The sequence below is a fragment of the Gavia stellata genome, chromosome 6 (genome assembly GCF_030936135.1).
Source record: "Gavia stellata isolate bGavSte3 chromosome 6, bGavSte3.hap2, whole genome shotgun sequence".
NCBI lineage: Eukaryota > Metazoa > Chordata > Aves > Gaviiformes > Gaviidae > Gavia > Gavia stellata.
This window is the reverse complement of record NC_082599.1, coordinates 34,104,488-34,123,643: the sequence shown is the minus strand read 5'-3', so window position 1 is coordinate 34,123,643 and position 19,156 is coordinate 34,104,488. Positions and strand designations below refer to the sequence as shown.

General features: G+C 38.7%; 1 protein-coding gene across 1 annotated transcript in view; it reads right to left on the bottom strand.

Annotated features, from left to right (window-relative positions):
• Positions 1–19,156, bottom strand: part of HDAC9 (histone deacetylase 9) — a 445,270-nt gene that overhangs the window by 92,495 nt on the left and 333,619 nt on the right. Inside the window, exons 18-22 of the mRNA XM_059818316.1 lie at positions 18,924–19,031; positions 6,272–6,327; positions 5,942–6,029; positions 1,469–1,588; positions 1,040–1,137 (exon numbers count right to left, since the gene is read on the bottom strand). Of these exons, the coding sequence (XP_059674299.1) occupies positions 1,040–1,137; positions 1,469–1,588; positions 5,942–6,029; positions 6,272–6,327; positions 18,924–19,031 (470 nt within the window). The remainder of the gene's footprint in view (positions 1–1,039; positions 1,138–1,468; positions 1,589–5,941; positions 6,030–6,271; positions 6,328–18,923; positions 19,032–19,156) is intronic.

Sequence of the window (19,156 nt, the reverse complement as noted above, 5' to 3'; positions counted from 1 at the left end):
AGGAGTGTTATTTATCAGATCCTTTGCATATTATTTCATGGACTCCACAGGAGTGCTTCAGAAAAAAAAGAAAAAAATTAGTTTTATACTTTTTGTGATGTATTTTCAATAGAATATAGTCAAAAGCTGTAAAAGGTAAATGCAGTACTTCAAACTAGAAGTCTTGAAAGTGATTGGAGATACACATTAGTTGTCTCATTGCCTTTCTTGCATATCAGTTTTCACTATATGAAACCTCTTTTCAAACACGTAGCATTTGCCCAATCTTGAGAAGTGAGTGCCCACTAAACCCTTCCACTGGACTGCTTTACAATGAAAGCAAAAGGTGTATGTAAGACAGGACTGAAAGTCTAAAAGAGTGTGTTTTAAAGTGGTTTTATCTCTTCTGGTCCCATCAAAATAAGACTAGAGATTATGACGCATCACCTATGAAAGAATAAAATTTCATTTAGCATGAGCTATTGAAAGCAAAGAGAAATACAGCATGCAATATTTCCTATCATTCTTACTGAGACATTTCACAATTATTTACTTTTAAGTAAATAGCACTTTACTGAAATTCATAGAAAAAGCCAGTTGATCAAATCTGTGAGCATCATGATGAGACTTTTAAGTGAAAGAGGAATGCTGGATTTGGACCATACTTCATATTGCTTTCTGTCTGCTCTACTTGCATGTAACTGCAGTCAACATGAATGTGAACAGTAATTTTCTTCTGCCTGGTAAAAATGTTTACATTTAAATTTTGTAGGTAGAAAAGTGAGCAAGCTCAAAGCAATTTTACTGGCATGATATAATAATGATAAAATGAGTGACTGATTAAATCATTAGACTTTTTTTTTGTTGATTCTGAGTTGATGATCACAACAATTAAATTATCCATTTTTATTATTTACTAAGCTTTCGTATACTGGGATACCAGGATTAAGTTACTTTCACCACAGGTCATTCTCCTGTCTTTCAAGATTACATTAGCTCTTATTCATGTGCTTATGTTCTACAACCAGTTTTCATAAATTTAAAAGAAAAAGGTACCAACCTGAATGCTGTGAGATACTCAACATCACCCATAGGAGGATCCAAGCCACCTGTCCAAGCAATATTTATGTTATACCCTTCACCAGGGCCACTTCCAACCTGAAAAATAGGAATAAAATGCCAAAAGAAGTGAAGAGGAAGAAAAGGGAGGAGGAAAAGAGAGGGAAAGGAAAAAAAAAAAAGAAAAAATTCTCAAGTGCACTTTAGAAACAAACATCAAACAACATGTCAGATCAGCCCAGCCTTGTTTGACAAGGACTGCTCTGGGTTATGCACTTGTTCTCCACTGGTCCCCTGCTCCCAGTGGACAATTTGGCAATCTGCTGTAATTTAAAGAACCAGAGAAGGACAAGAAAATTAGGGGTAATCATGCAACGCAATTACCTGAAAGATACAAATAAAAATGGGGCTCTAAAGAAATAAACCTAACCTCATTTGGGGCTCCACTGCCGGGGAAGAAGTTGCCTTCATCATAGCGATGGAGGGAAACATACAGGATGCTGGGGTCAGCATAAAAAGCCTGCTGTGTACCGTTGCCATGGTGAACATCCTAAAGGAGAAAGAAAACAGATGACAAATGTAATAATGTCCAACTCAGTGTAGAGAGCTCAGTTCTGCTTTCTTTTAAACCCCCCCCGCCTCTGTTTCTCTCCCTCTCCCTTGCCCTCCTTTTGTCTTTCCCTTTCCCCCTCCCTTCACCACCCCATACTTCCTGAACTTTCAGGCAAATTACTCTTTAATGCACTCATTTTTTAAACTGGCTTCTAAAAATCAGGAAACCATAGCGAGCGTGCCCTGGAGACTCCAGATGAGCAGTCATTGAGAAATCCCAGTCCTTTTGTACAATTAGATATTTATACACCGGCTCTTTGTACTCCTTGCCTCAGTGATGGAATCTAGCATCCTGTTTTATGGAGGAATTTTATGACTTATTAACTGCCAACAGTTCATAACCCCTCAGGCTTAATTAACTAGCCTCATTGGCCTCTGAAGAAAGACTAATGTTTAAACTACAAACTAGTATTTTGCAGAAGGATCTATGGTTTACAGAGCTTTTTCACAATTCTTGACAGAACACTAAACATAAGTGTATTCATTGATTTGCCAAGTTCCACTATTGAGGTCAAAGGCTCTGTGACCAGCTGAGTAAATTGGCTTTCTTGAAACATTCAGTTCAGTTAGCAGTCCCTCAGCAGTTAGATCCACATCAAAAGAGATGCCAGATGCGGAAAGGACTTCATACTTCATTTTTGCAAAATCATGACGGCAAGAGTTGAAGACATAGGAATATGATCTCATTAGCTATTAAATCATCTGGCAGATAGGATGGTGCCTTCCACAATCAACGAGTGACCTTGGCCATTCTCCCTATTTCAAACATTATATAATGCCAGTGAAAAGGAATTCTGTCATTAAAAAAAATACTGAAAAAAAATGCTGACGGTATATCTATACAACAAAGGCTGATGAGGTGGACTTTTCCTCTTCTTTAGTTTTGTTTTCACAGTTCTACCATCGTACTATGTGGTTAGACACACAAGAAATTTTACACGTGAAAATGGAAAATCCATTTGCCTTTCAGTAAAAGAAAACAGTCTTTTTTGTAAGTTTCTCCACTGGCATTTGTAAGAAGTTGAAAAATTATAGGTATTATTGATTCTCCTCCTTTAATCCATCCCTTTGAAATTTCTGATTTAAAGAGAGAATTCAGAAGGAGGACAGATGAAGTGCTCTGAATGGCAACACTATCAACCGGACAGTATTTATTTTACAAATGCTCTGACGTCTGAACCAAATTTAGTATCAGAGAACGGTCACATTTTCCTCAGGATGGCTGGATTCCAGGAAGGTTCAAGTTAGGTGTACATTGCCAACGGCACAGCAAGCACTGCCCACTGCTTGCGCTCTTTGCCAGCTGATGTAGCCCATGACTTTCACCCACGTTGTTCAGGACTCTCTACATTGATCGAGTCTTACTTGTACTGCATTGTGCTTGACTTGGACCTCCTCTGGGACCTCTGTGGCGTAATATTATAATGGTTACTTTTCTTTTCTCAGTTGAAAGTGCTTGAAACAACATGAGGATGAAGTTACAGCCCAACTGTGACTTAATGCCAAGGTTAAATGTAACACATGTTGGAGGTGCAAGGGAGCACACACTGGTGTGAGGGTGTTGGAGATTTGAAGGCAGCCAGCATAGTGTTAGAGGGCTCTGACTGGCAAATTAAGCAAGATCTGGCATGCAGACTAACCCCAGAATCCCATCCAGTCTTTAACTGTGACAGATTTAATTGGTTTACTCCAAAACAGACCCGGATCATGCTAACATACGTGCAAGCATGGATGATCTTGGAACAAGGATTGCAACAGCAACCTGAGGAGCTATGTTGACCATATAGATAGATCTGCAGAGACTGTGACTAAAAACATAATAGGGCTTTATTTTCTGATTTTAATTAGTCTTTCTTTTCCATGCATATTTGGGGCTTTAGATATATTGTTGCTGTAACAGTTTTCAAATGAGAAGAAAAAATATTAAATGGGCATACAGAGCTCTTTTTTTTTTTTTGATTATTCAGACCTTAAATTTAGCATTCTTGCCTAAACTTCAATTTCACCAAGGGTTACTCTGTTTTGAAGAGCAGTGACTTCTCTGGTTAGACAAAGGAATGTGTTGTTTAAGACTGTGTATGTTAACATGTGGGAAATGTGTTAATATTCTGCCCTTAGTAGATGAAAAGCATTCAGGGTACATAAGTCAGTTCAAAAATGGAGATTTATTCAAATGGTGGAATGAGGAAAGAAAAGCTGACAGAGACATCTTTTATTTTAATGTAGAAAAAAATGAAGGAAAGATTAAAAATTAAGAATTTAAGAATTTATATACGAACACATGTAGCAGCTATGAATACTACACTTAATTTGTAACTAGAGTACAGTTTAATGTGTGGGATTGAATATTACATTTTAACATTTACGTTGTAGTAACGTGTAGCTGCCAACAAGCATGGGGTCCTGCTGTGCTAGTCACTGTCAAAAAATAGCCTTAAAGGTTAATTTCAAGTCTAACATCTGTAATTCCATTCTTTCCTTCAGATGCCCAAAACTCTCTGTTGGTGGATATAAAGACATCACTATTAACTTGTTCATTTATTCAGTTTGGATTGTGATTTATCCATAGTTTGCATACATAAGAAATTTTCCATGTGAATTTTTGTACACCATTGCATTGACCATGGAGCAGGCTGGGGACTGGACTGCAACTGCTCCAGGAGTGAAGTAATCTGCATCAGCCATATATTTCTCCCTTTTCACCAGCTGAGTTATTCTGGCCAATGGGATAGAGTCAGAGAGAGTCTGAGCATTCCCTATCTACTTTCCTGGGTAAGGTTAGGCAGCTTCATGGGAAATCATTTGCACAGGTAATGATTTGCACATTTAACCTTGCCTTGCAAAACTGAAGATGAATTCCGAAGTTCTTATTGGCTGAGTAGGTCAAATGGAAGTGATTTCTTTTACCAACAAGGTGAATGTAACACTTACAGTCAAAAAGACTTAAAACATTCACAAAATGCAAACTTTGAATAGGTTTTTCGTATTAAAAAACAAGAATAAATATAAAGTTCACTTTTGGCCAGCATTTACAGCAGTAAAACTCAATGAACTGTAAGATTCAAGTCAGCAAACAGATACAACAGTGGAAGAGAATTTTTCAAAGATACTGGTTCCTTGCAGTTTATAATTATGTTCCTAAGTGATAGTAGAACACTCTGAGAAATATTTGAAAAACGTTCTAAGAATATCTAACCTACTCATATAGTTATTCTACCATTCATTTTTCTCTTGCCATTCCTTCTCCCACACTCCCCCTTTCTCTGCTTCTCTTCAACAGCCAGTATGCGTGTTTAACTGAATAAAAGTGCTCGATGGTAAGGCCACGACTTCACAATAAGATTTAATTATGAGTGCAGATATGAACAAGATTTAGACTATTAAGCCCTGCACTTCAAAAACCCTTTAACATATTTTGTCTTTAAATCTTTTATCACCTGCAAAAATTAATTAAGTGCAGATGTAACAGGTTAGGTTTTGATGCCAGGGTTCATTTCCTGTCTATGCTTTGTCAGACACCCTATTACACCTCCTCATGAACTGTAGGAAAACAAAAATGGTGCTCATAAATCAGCATTCAACTTTCCTTGGGCTGTGCATGGGGCTGATCCTTTAAGTGCAAGGCAGAGCTCCAATTCATTATTCATGAAAATAATATAGACAACATGCCAAATGTCATCTGCATTTAAATAATCCATTTGTTAAACATATTAAGTATTGTGTAAGAATGCCTTCTATTAAAATAAAAGACTAATCCAATGAAGTGGATTTTTAATCACGTAGCTTTCCTTCAGGGAACCATCAAAAGCTGGCATACATGACTTGAAAACTTCTTACAGGGAATGACCTGTTGATTTGTTTAATAATATCGAAGTTACACAACAAGTTGAATCATTGCTAGCTGGGGGAAGTGGCCAATTTGGTTACCAAAGCAACAACATTCTTTAAGGCACATCTGACTATTTAAAGTTTGTATTCTGTAGGGAAAAGTAAACTTGGGTTCTGTAGGGTTATTTTAACGGTGGAAGTATCAATTCATTTAAGGACCATAAAAGTTGCCCTGATCTGTGCCTTCTTCTCATTAAATTGCAGTTAACACCATTAAAGTGAAACATAGACGTTTATGGCTTCAGTACTGCCATCCTGGCTTTAATGAGTTCCCAAAATCAGAGGAAATGCACACCTTTGCTACTTGTAGGTATTAAAAGCAGGAAAGTCTGACATATAAATACAAATTCATTATCTTTTATCTAGATGCACTGAAAGTGCAATGCTTGCCAAGAATACATACCAGATCTACAATCAATATCTTGCCTATATTTAGCTTGTCTCTCAAGTATTTGGCAGCAATTGCAATCGAATTAAAAAAGCAGAACCCCCTGTGGAATAGAGAAGAACAGAAATAAGAAAGCAAATCAGTCAGGAAAACAGCTATAAATAATGTTCAGAGCATTTTAAAAAATGCTATATGATCTCCGAGGCCATAAATCTGCTTCTGGGAGTACCTAGAAAGCCTTTTCAGTCATCTGCTAACAATTACAGTTCTTCAGAGACATGCACAGCACAGGTGATTGCCAGTAACCTTAGTGCTCCAAGATGGGCAATATTCCCTGGTACTTACATGGCTGTTGATTCTTCAGCATGATGGCCTGGGGGCCTTACAACAGCAAAACCATTCTGTAAGAACAAGATAGGTTTTCAATTATCAGCTTAAAAAAATACTTGACTCAGTGCAAAACAGAGCAGCAGGCAGACTGGATTGAAATCTATTAGAGGCTCTTGAGAACTTTTTCTGTCCAATCACCCTTTCATAGTACTGCCAGAAATAATATATTTGAGAAAAGTGGCATATAAACTTATATAAATACACACATGCACATACATACAACACACACAACATGATCCAAAAAGGAGGAAAAAGGCAGGATGAGAAAGCTGCTGTTATCAATTCTTCTGTCTAGAATTCATGTTTAAAAGGAAGCAGAGAGCACTGATCCATTCTTGATCTAAGTTCATGTAATCTTACATTGCTCCAGCTTGAGATGTTTCAAAATAAAAGTAGCTTGAGGTATATATTTTACACAATTAGTCAATGTTGACCCTACCTTCTGTATGGACTAAATGATAAATTCAGACACACACACACACGTGTAATTCTTAACAGTAGAAAAAGGGTGACAATGAATATCCCATGTATCTGCAAACCATAAATTAAACTTGGAAACCTGCCATGCTCGGAAGTTTCATAGATTCCCTAAAGTCAATTTCTAACACCCTTTCTGGAATTGTATATAAATTTCATAAAGTACAGCACTAGGATCAGTGATGAGCAAGGTATTTTTTGCCTCTAGTCACTGAAGATAAAAAAAATGGAGTTTCCCTCCTTCCAGTGTGGGTAAGGTAAAGGGAAAATGTAAAAGTACTGGCAAGGTAGGTCTGTTCAGAAAGTCAAATTATGTATTCAAGAAGCAGTGGCTCATAAGGGTGTGTATCATATAAAATTTCTCTTACAGCAGTCAGACTCAGGAATAACACCTTTACTTCATCAAATTTACTCTCTTCTTTCAACTACTCAAGACAGTCTCTTCTATTCAGCTATATGTTTGAAATCAAATTAATGACAATTAACACATACATAAAAGTAAGAAATTATAATCTGTGCACGAGTATATCAGTCAAACTTGTATTTTCAAGCAACCTCACACAAATACCGTGTGTATATGTAGGGCTGCAAGACCAAGCATTGCATTTTCAGAGGGGAGGGGACAGGAAGAAAAACGATGGAATATTTCTATATTTTAATAATCAGTATTAAAGTAGTCCAGTTTGATATACTTAAGATAGTTAAATGTCAATGTTTCAGCCTTTGTTAATCTGAAACAAACATGCTAGTCACTAAACTTTCACTCACACGGGTGTAAATAAGGAGGAACAACATGGCAGTCAATAGAGTTACATTGGTGCCTGTGAAATCTGTTTATTTACAATCCTATGAATGTGTTTGTGTGTACCTGTGCAATTGTCTACCTATGTTGTTTCACTGGCATTAATTTGCAGACAAATACTACCAGGCTGTCTCATACAATTTGCTGCTAAACGTAATCCAAGCAGCCACCTGCAAAGTTTTGCCGAGCCTGGCCAAAGTTCTATCACACTACAGCAAAATTAAACTATAATGCAAACAGAGTACATCTGTAAGAGTGGTTCTTCTGGCCACTATTTAAAGAATCTGGAGGATTTGACATCATGCCTTATTTTGCATTAAATGTCCACATTTAAAACAAAACAAAACCAAAGAAACTAAAGACAGAAAAAATACATACATTCATATTTACACAGGCATTCCTGGAGGTGGAATATAAATTGCCTATAGATCAAACACACTACCAAAAAAAAGGCCTTGTGGACTGCACTAATCTTCAGAACCAAACCATCTTCATCTTTACACTCTTAGCTAAAACCCTGTTCCTTATTCTTCTGAGGGTTTTTTAACATTTCCTTTTCACACAAAATATGACAGAGAAGAATTCTGTGAAGAATTCTTTTGTAGCGTTTATGAAAAAACAAAGTATATTTATGTGAGGAATGTACAAATAACAAAGTGAAAGAAGACTCAGGGAAGAGTATCTTACTAGAGAGAAAGCATCATGCTACCTGTATTTTGGTCTCTCAATATTTGTAAGAATTTGGAGGCTTACAGCTGCCCCTGCTCAGCTCACAGCTCATTATCATCTAACTTTATCAGCATTCCCAAAAGATCAATATAATTAAGATGATTATCACTGGGAGGATTTCATGGGGCAATATAGAGACAGAAAAAATCAACACTACTGTTTTTGACAACATGACAGCTACAGTATAGGCTTTTCTTTTCCGTTCCCTTACTTTGACAAGACTGTTTGGAAGCCCTGTTTTGTTATAGCTAGCTAATTTCTGCTATCAGAGCTTAAGTTAACTATTACAGTTCTCCATGAGCATGCAGAACATTCACATCAGTATTGTGACCATTTTTTATGTGTTTTTACATTACAAGATGTTCAGTATGCACATGGGAAATTTTCTTTTTTTTAAATACAATGCATACGTTATATCGATGATAAAACATATAATATAACCAAATTTTACCAAACACTGAAATCTAATTACCATACAGTATTAACAACAACTTTTGTGCAATTGATAAAACACTTCATTTCTCCTACTTTCAAACTTTGTATGAACACAGTGTACATTAGCACAACGGAACGTGAATTCATTTATTTAGGCAATATTTAAATACCAGACAGTGAGCTCAGAAGAGTAGACAGAAAAGCAAAAATCTGCTTTAAAGATAGAAAGACTAACACAGAGCAATATGTTGAAAATGAAGCCAACACACATAAATTCAAAGCATTTTTGTACAGAGCCTTATTTATACTAGGATACAGACACCTTTATGTGTAGACAGAACATTAAACTGTCTGACAGACATGAACATTAGAAAAAGGATTCATGTCTGTGCCATTAAATGATTAACTTTAGTTAAATTTGAGGATAAAGAGTAAAGCCTGAATAGACATATTCTAAAATCTGTGCATATTTGAACAACAAACAGAGAAGTCTGCCCAAACTCAGTTTATAAAGAAGATCCATTGCAGATAGACCCACTTAGTTGGACCTTTAATGAAAATTAAGAAAAAATGTTAGTCTTTTTCCACAGTAAGTTAAGTATTCTCTTCTTTCATGACTCCAAATAGGTAGTTGATGCTTGATTTCCAAAGAACAGAGGTGTATATCCTACTGTGGCCTTCTTGTCTTTGGTCGTATAGTTGATTCCTTTCTGTAGCGTGCTGGGTTAGAGTGTTGGGCTACATCATGCTTGGACATCTATTACACCTCTCCCTGAACCTTTCCAAGACAAGCATTCAAGCCAATACCATAAAATGGGTGGTTACTCCAGGACTTGGAACTGACCATCTACAGCAGAGTTCCACTGGTGTTTCTATTACACAAGGGGATAAAACTAGATGTAGGCAATTTTTCCCTAGGGCGGTATGTGGTGACTGTGGCAAGGCGTGAATCACTCTTCCCTTTGCTTGACATTGAGGAGCTTGCTCTACCTAGATTCCAAGTGGACCAAAAGTGACCCATACCAGACTCAGGTATGCTGAGAAGCCTGGCTGAGAAGCAGTGCATACTAGCTTCAGTCTGGTACTACTCTAGTAAAATCATCTGGCTTTTTGTTGACTCTAACAAAAGTCAGTGCCATGCAAGAAACAGCAATGAACCCCAGCAGGCACTCCAAGAGCACTTACTGAAGCAGTAGAAGACTCAGGTTCAACTCCTTCTTGAACATGGGGATGAATTTGTAAATATTCTTCCCATACCTGTTTGTGTATTTAGATTATGTGGTCCATAAAATAGATATCGAGACACATCTTTTCAGTCTAAGTGAATTTTCTAACAACAGGTCTAGAGTCATGCTCTTCCTCAGCTCTTATTCAAACTTACAAATCTTTATTTCCAGCAGAGTAGCAGTCCTTCAACAAGGACAAAACACCACCACTGAATCTCAAATTTAAGATAAGACAGTTTTATATGGAGTTTAAAAATTAATTCCTTCCTGATGAAAAGATAAGGAATTGGAGCTCTTCTTGTATTTTAAGCTGTAAACCCCTGTATGAAAGAGCAATGCCATCCATCCCAAATATTCAAGAGGCAATGGGCACAAACTGAAACAGCGGAGGCTCCATCTGAACCTAAGAAAATGCTCATTTACAGGAAGGGTGACCAAGCAATAGAACAAGTTGCCCAGAGAGGTTGTGAAGTCTCCAACCTGGAGATATACACAAGCCATCTGGACAGAGTCCTGGGCAACTAGCTCTAGGTTGCTCTGCTTGAGCAGGGGGGTTGGATCAGATGATCTCCTGAAGTCACTTCCAACCTCAATTGTTCTGTGATTCTATGATTTTATTCAGAAGTTCATAACCTTTGAAAAAAGGCTTTCAGGAAAATGGGCGTAATCCCTAATGATGAGTAAATTTGTCCCATGCACTACCTAATTGCAGCTGCACACATTGTTAAGGACAACTTTCTCAGGAACCTCTGTGTATTTCACATAGAGACCAGGTACCTGACACAGTGTCTGGATTCCACACTTGAAGCTCAACATCCTCCTAAAGTCAGGTGTTAAAGTTTCTATTTTCTATGTCTAAATACTTTAACCTATCTAGCCCTTAGCTTTTAAAATTAGCAGTGCTTAAATATGGCATTCTTGGACATTCACTTGTTTTTAATGGAAAGGTTTTCGTTTTGCTTCAATGTGTACAGGCTTCAGAATGAGGAGCAAGTCACTGAAGCTAATACTTAATTTCTTTGTAGAAACTTCTTTAGTTATCATGCAGAAATGTATCCATTTGTCCCATCAGAACTGATATTTCTTATGTTTCATATATAAAAAACTTTGTATACTTATAAAGTTATATAAAAAACTTTTTCTTTAAATTCAAAAGGTGCTCCGTACAATATATCCAACAGGATGTAACTCCTGAAGTGGCCATAGTGCCATCTTTAACCCTGCTAGCTCTGAATTAGTTAACTCCTACAGTAACAAACATCAGGGCTGCTTTAAGTCTCGGCTGCCTACAACAATCCCCTTGCAACCGGTACGCTGAAGAAGAAAACCATATTCTTACCAATGTCACTTACATTTTAACATGATCCCAAGCTATGCCATCCAGCAGGGAGGGTAAGCATAAGAGTGAGTGGTGTAAAGCCAAGGCAAATCTCAGGTACCTGTTTAGGACAATTTTACAAGCTATTCATACTGCCAGAGCAGGAGCCAGTATCTGGCCCTGGGGGTCTACGAATGCAGTGAACAAGAACCCATGATTTAACAGAGCAGTATTAGCAGCATGTAGATTTGCCAAGAAAACAGTAATGGACATGAGGGAATACCATTTTGTCTTGCAGAGGAAGCTAGCAGAGGCCAAGAACACAGAAACGGACATCACACATTTAACTCTGTGATGGAAACAAAGAGTTCCCTGTCTGCTTTCCTGAAAGTCTAGGAAGATAGCACCAGAAAATATACATGAAATGTTGGTGCTTGCAGGCTAACATACACAACTGTGATGGCCTGTTTAGCCACAACGAGTATTAACTATACTGGGAAAGAAAGCAGACAGATTTTTAAGAACAGAGCGCTCATGGAGGTAAGCTATGTACCACACATGTAATTAAAGTTGTACTGCTATATGAAATAATAATAGTCATTCAGCTACAAATGTAACCATAATTGCTGGGATAAAGTATCTAAGAGACGGATCCATATAAAATTTTGTAATTTTGTAACTTTCTAAAAGCAAAGAATACAAACTACTACCTAAAAGACTTCATTGGTGACTGATTGATGGCTTTTATCAATCATATCTCTAACACTAGTAAAATAATCATTCATTTGTTACTGTTTCTTACACACTATGCATTGTTAAAAATGCTGTGCCTGGGCATGGAAGAAATGCCTCTTTTTGTGACTGCCACATATCACTCAGAAATTTTTTTAAGGCAGAGAGAGAGTGTTACAGGGCAGAGGGTGACACAGGGAGCTGGAAACTAGGGCAGGGCAGAGTCTGCCAGAGGAGTACTGTCCAGGAGGCACCTGAGCACAGACTACTTCCCAGGAAAGGAGATTTTTGTAGGTAACCAGAGGAGCTGTGTGAGGTTTGGTGTTGTTCAGACAGGCATAGAAATTTGCTGGCCTGAAGCTTTATTGGAGGGAGGACACTGAGGTACTAGGGAGACATTTGTTTTCAGCTCTTTTTGTTTATTATGTGTTTAGCAAGATACTTCATTTTAGATTTTGTTCTAAGAAAACATAGCAGAAGAGCTGTGAAAGATGACTGAGTGATTTTTATACAGAATACTTTTAAGACTAGAAAACTAAGAGCCTGGAGGGGGAGGGGGTTGATTAAGCTAATTCTGCTTATTCACTACTTTAGTGCAATTTGCCATATGATGATTCCTCCATAGCCCTCTGTGACAAAGGCCTTGAGAACAGTAATAACCAAGCTCATTTGGAATGAGAGTTTCAAGTTTGATATAAGTTATCCATAGATTATACAAAGACACCAGAGTAGCAATGACCAAATGCGGGAGGTTTATTTTGGTACTGATTCAACCTGACATATCAGAAAGAACTATCCAAGGAACGTATCAGATTCTGGTTCGGAGGAAACTAATTTCAATTGCTTTCATCCTGTTAAATGACCCCTAACTACCAACAGGGCAACTCTACACGTGTGTGTGTGCACATGCACACACACATACATATGACAAGGCAGAGAAAGGGCTTGTGCTTCACTCAATTCAGCTGAAGTGGATGTGCAAGGCAGTCTCAGACCACGCTTTTGACTTATGTGCCTTTTTTCTTGAGTGTTCTTTTGCAAAAATGCTTCTTCATTCATTCAAACTTTTTTAAAAATAGGGAATAACCATACAAATCCTACCAGCTCTTGATAGTTTATTGTGTAGGTCTCTTCTGTTTCAAATTAAAAAAATATGGCGCTTACGTGTTTCTGTCACAGAAAAGATTGCTGCCATTGCCAACGTTGACATATTTAAAGGATATGCAAAGTAAACTAGACAGTAATCCTTATTATGGATACTGTACTTAAAATAATTAATTCCAGCTTATAATATTACTGGATGGGGTCATCTGAGGCTGAAGAAAACCATTTCAGAAATGTTCCTTTGGATTTTCATTAGTTCCACTATCTGCTCTGGCATTGAGTTGCCTATGATGATGGAAAGTCATCTCCCATTGCAAAAAGAGGTTCTTATTAGTATAGTCTTTTTAAACTGTATTTTTTACTAGTACAATTCTTTTTCCTGCCAGTCAATTGTAAGATATTAAGGGACAGCCAGAGAAATGTACAATTTGTTATCAGAAAAGAAATTAAGACACATTTAACGTTCACAAAGCAGCACACAATAAAACAACCATTACAAGACCAAATAATATTTTGAAGGACATTATTCATCAAAGTATAACTATTGCAATATTATCATACTAACATAATCAACTATCTGTATTCCAACTTCTTAAAAGTAGTATTAATCACTTAATAAACACCTAATATATGGCAACAAAAAAGGTGGCAGCATGGGCATGAATAATTTGATTTAAAAAATGGAAATATCAGCAACCCAAACTCTTTCAGAAAAAGCAATAATTTGGCAAGCTAAGTCCTAAAGGTGAGATTCTTTGCAAGCTCTGAGAGTTATAAATGGAATCTGAAACTCAAGAGACACCACCGATGCAGAAACCTTCCCTTATTTTCCTCTAAGACTTGTCTGATGTGGGGTTTGGATGACCTCTGTATTCGTCCAGTTCAGCAGTAGGAGGGAAGCTCCTGCTGCGCAGGATAGCCAGGTGCAGGCAAGGGGAGAGTCTCTGTGCCTAGCTGCCTGTGAGGGAAGTAGCGTGCTGGCAGGGAGGGGAGGTGAGCTGAGCATCAGAATCGATGTAAGGGAAGCAGCCGGGGCGGGCTGAGAAATAAATGGGAAGGCAGGGCAGGACAGCACTTACCACTGCTACCAAGCCATTAGACCATGCGCTCCTGAAATCTGCCTCGTTATTGCAGAGCAGTGACTGGGACACTGTGAGGTGCAGAGCTGCCTTTGGATCCTACAGGATGTGTGTTATAGCCTGTGTGTTATAGCCTGGGCCTCCACATGCACCATTTCCTTTTGCAACATGCTTCTAGCACATCTCTATTTTCCTGTGGTAATGCGAGAGAGGAAGGAGATCCTCAGGAGACACATCCAGGAAAGAAATGCTCTCTCTGCAGATGCAGATCTTTTACGCCCCTCTTTCTGAAGGTACGATTGTTAGGTAGAGGCTAGAGACAATGATTTCCAAGTTCACAAGCTATACTGCATGCAAGAAAGTATATGCAGGGCACTACCTGAATTTCTTCCCCAAACCCCAAGGAATATATCATAAGACTTTTCTTATCTGTTAAAATTATTTATTGGATATAGCTAATGACTGTGGTGGAATTATATTCACCCAGTTCTGCATACTCCACTCTTCTAAAGATCTGTGGTCAGCCAGTAGATTATTAAAAGCCATCTACCTAAATCTGTCGGGGAAATGAGAAAGGAGCAAAGGTAGATACAGAAAAACAGCCAGACAGGAGAGCTGTGGCACCAATTCCATATAACATAAATACCTCATCATCATGCATCAGCAGGTTCCCTAAATTATAAAAAGCTCAAAAAAGGGTGACCTGCATGCAATCTTTAGGCTCATCTATTGTAATATTGCCAAGATGACATACATCATACATGTAAATAAATTAATGAAAAAAGGAAAAGCATTGCATTTAACTCAGTATAACATCACATTTATCATACTATATATTTCAGTATGATTCTTTATTCTCTATTAAATATTATCTCAAAGGTGTATCAAATGGATTTCAGCGAGTGCTCATACCCCCAAAATTCTTAATTTTGATTGTTTGATATAATCAAATAAAAACCATCCAGATTAAGACTCCCCAGAGAAGGGACAATTTGTCTTGATTTTTAAGAAAACAACTCTACAGTAATTTACTATTAATGCAGCAGGAGAATTTCAGTAAACCCTATTGTTTTACACCCTTAGCACTGTCATATTAATGCTTTCCCCATTAGTCAAGGAGATCAAAGAAACCTGATGTCTCACAAGGGGTTTGAACTACAGTGAAGAGAGCTCTTAACTCCTGGTCAGTTTTTGAACACTGTCCAAATCAGATGAACAAATTGTTGCTGTTCTCAGATGAGACCTGCATGAAATGGGACTGATAGTCTCAGGAAATTCAGAATAAAGTAAAGAACTTTTTGCCTTGCATACAAGTTTGACTCATGCCCAGCTCTGTAGTGAACCTCTCAATTGTTCTGCAGACTTTCATAATTTATTTTGTAGTCTCAACCCTTTCCTTAGCAGCACGTACCTGTAATTCAGACCTGTTACTATCACTTTATGCAATAGCAAGCAACATCAGTAGAGACCATGGAATAAGCACAGAAATTGAAATGTCCTGTCCTCCCTGAAATGGACTTTAAATGTCAGATGCCAGTCAATACAGTGCTGTTTATGTTTGTTAGTTTCTACACTCTAGCTAGGCAGTGAAGACATTTATCTTCAGTATTGTAAATAATTTGTTTTTAAATTAACTGAATACATGTCCATAAAATAAACTATTTATTCATTTTAATTTTAGACATTTTTAAAACGTATATATTGATTCTTCAAGCTGTAAGAAATATTTGGACTGCTCATACCCAACTACACTGACAAATTTGATAATTCTCATGTCAGAAAAGCACTTGTTATATTAATGACTTCAGTTTCTCATTCCTGAGACTTCTTGTCTCAGACTTTGTCTATGCAAGATAGTTTTACTCTGAGGTTATCCTGATGTCGTCGTGGCTGTTTCAGAAAAAGCCATCTGTGATTCTCCAGTGCAGTGGGTAGATAATCCATTGCCTCCTCTGCTGCAATCTGGAGCACTGCCCTGTGGGAAGTCCTTGCTGTGTATTGTAAGTCTGCCACTGTAAACTTCAGTACATGCAGCTCTTCTCAGAGGACTGTGGGATTTGGGAACAAATCAGTATGTGATGTCTCATAACTTACTTTTTTTTCTTAAAATGACACCAAACTGACAGCGCGCCATCTGATAGCAATCCACAGTGGTAAACTTCCAGGGAAAAACTACAGCATGTTTCTCTACTGCTCTCATCTTGCTGTTTACATGATGCAGAGCTGTTATAGCTTACACGCAATTCTTGGAAGGCGTTTTTTTATCATCCAAAGACTCTGAAGTTGCAGCAGATCATTCCAGATTTCCATCAGAGCTTAATCCTCCCACTCAGTGCTCACAGTACAGGCCCCAAATAGTTGCTTCACATGCATATTTTCTCAATGAATGCACATGGAAGCAGTCAGCTTCACTTACTTCTCCTCAGATCTTCACAAGTACACTACAGAAGTGGCGTTTTCACTATACTAGAAACAACTGATCAATGCAACATGTATGTTTCTAGAGGAAAAATGGCAGCAAGATGGAAAAGCAACATGTAAAGTCATAAAGGTAGATTGGAACATACAGATCTGTGGGGCTAAAATCTTACAGCTACCTAAAATCTCATCCTGAACACCATGTAAAAAACCCCAGAATACACTGCAAAAATCCTCATAATGTTATTTACCATATGAAGGTATTGGGAGCAACTTGCCAGCAAACCCCAGGCTTATATGGATGCAGTGACAAAGCAAACACAGGAGGACTCTGCCAAAATAGCTAGTATCAGGATCGGTGCATTTCCAGAACTTCTGCTAGCATGCTTTTCTTCTGTCAGTCAGGCCTTAATAACCTTTTCATAACCTTAAATTCTAAATACCACATGTAGATTGTTAGTTCATACAGTTGGCATGGTGGCATGTAAGTCATTGGACTTCATGCTGGAAGTATAGGAGCAGGTTAGATAAACACCTGTAAGGAATGGCATGAGTATTCCCAATTCTCTTTCACAGCAAATCCTTTCCATTTTCTTGATGATTTGGTATAAACCAACTACTTGGCATGTCTATTGAACAATTACCTTTTCTATGTCTCAACTGGAGGTTGCATGAGACTGCTTCAATTCTCTGCACTGTAGACAAAGATTCAATTTAGGATCAACAATAATTTACAGTAAACTACAAACTAGTACTAAATTTAAAATGTTTACAGACTGTTGCAATGCCGGTAGCAACCAAGGTCTCACAGTGGCTGATGTTTGATTCTTTTCAGCTGTCCATCACACACACATAAACAACTAAGAGCATTCACACTGTGCAAAGACACCACAAATGTACAGAGGTAATCGGTAAAGATTCTGCAGCAGACCTTGGCCTTGTCAAATGCACACTGGACATATCTCATTATTATCAAAACTTGCTTTTATATTGCTTTAGAGACCAACATATATCCTGGAGTCTCCAAAGGTAAAAAACAGCTAAAAAAATCCTTCTTCATTTTCATTAGTTCTGTTGGGTGGGAATAATGCACAGTGAATTGTGTATTGAATCCTACCGTGCACAAAAGGCTTAATGTGGATGAAGCACCCATCAGAAAGGATGCACAACAGGATCCCATATGATGCGCCCTGTCCCGGATCTGAGATTTCAAAATTTGTACATTTTGTGTAGTACCTGGTTAGTGATTTAGGTATCTGAATGTAAAAGTTTAGTAACTGCATTTGATTGGGTCAGAGCTATAGTACTGCATTTCACCTGAGAACACTGTCATTTATGTGCCTGTATATTCTATATCTATGTATGAATACATGTAAACATATGTAGCCCTCCCCAGATATGTAGCTAATGTATTTTGACTGAAATAAGACAGGTAGACAGGAAGAACATTCTCAAGTTCAAGTACAATTTGGAATTTTTAAAATCATCATACGATGCTAATTCTAAAATATCTATTTCTATCTTGATTTTGGAAACAGGACTGAATCCATTAGTATTGGGGCTGGAAAGTGAATAAACAGTTTCATTAAGGAGACATGTTAGCTCCAACAATGTTTATTGGGGCAAGCCTGCACTCCGGCTGCATATGGTGTACCTTTAAATAGGGCTGTTAAAATACCAAATAAAATGTCAAAGTCTGTCAGGTCTGGGACTTTTATAAATTGTTTAGACTGGGGATAATTTGGGTTTTGTACATCATGCCTTGCAGATCGCGCAGCACGGAGATAGGAAAGGGGGCCAGGGAGAAGAACCCGGGGCAGTCGGCCTGGCGGAAAGGCACCTCCTGGGCCATCGCTCTCTCACCAGCCGCCTCCCTCTTTCCCCGAGCCTGCACACCCGCTCTTTGCCTCCCCTCTCTCTGGGTGGTATCCTGAGGTTACGCACGTGCTAAACAACCACATTAAAAAAAAACAAAACCCAGACTTAAAAAATTCACTTCAAAAGGCAGTGCCACAGCCACTTGCCAGAGATGTGCACGCTATGAGTAACTTCACCTTGGGCTGTAGCAACTCTGCGCTGTAAGTACCCACCACTGCTTCAGCGTATGGACGGCAAGACTGTCCCCGGCGAGGGCTGGAAGAGCCACCCGGGCTGCCACACCTTCGCGGCCACCCTCCCGGCCCTCCTCCCGCCACCCTCCCCGGAGCAGAGCGATCGAACAACGTCTCCCTTCAGCGCCCGGCCCCCCGCCCCGGCTCTCCCACCCACAGCGTGGCCCGGACCTCACCTTCAGCTCCCGGGAGGCCACGCGGGCCGCCAGCTCGATGACACAGCCCACCGCCATGCGTGCCGCCCCGGCCGAGTGCAGCTCGTTCCAAACGGTGTCACTGTCCACCTGAGCAAACAGCCGGCCCCGGGAGGAAGGCAGGGGAGAGAGGGAGAGGGAGAGGGAGAGGGAGAGCATGAGAGAAAACAAACCCGTGAGGGAGCACTGGCAGCATGACAGCCCGTGTACAATAA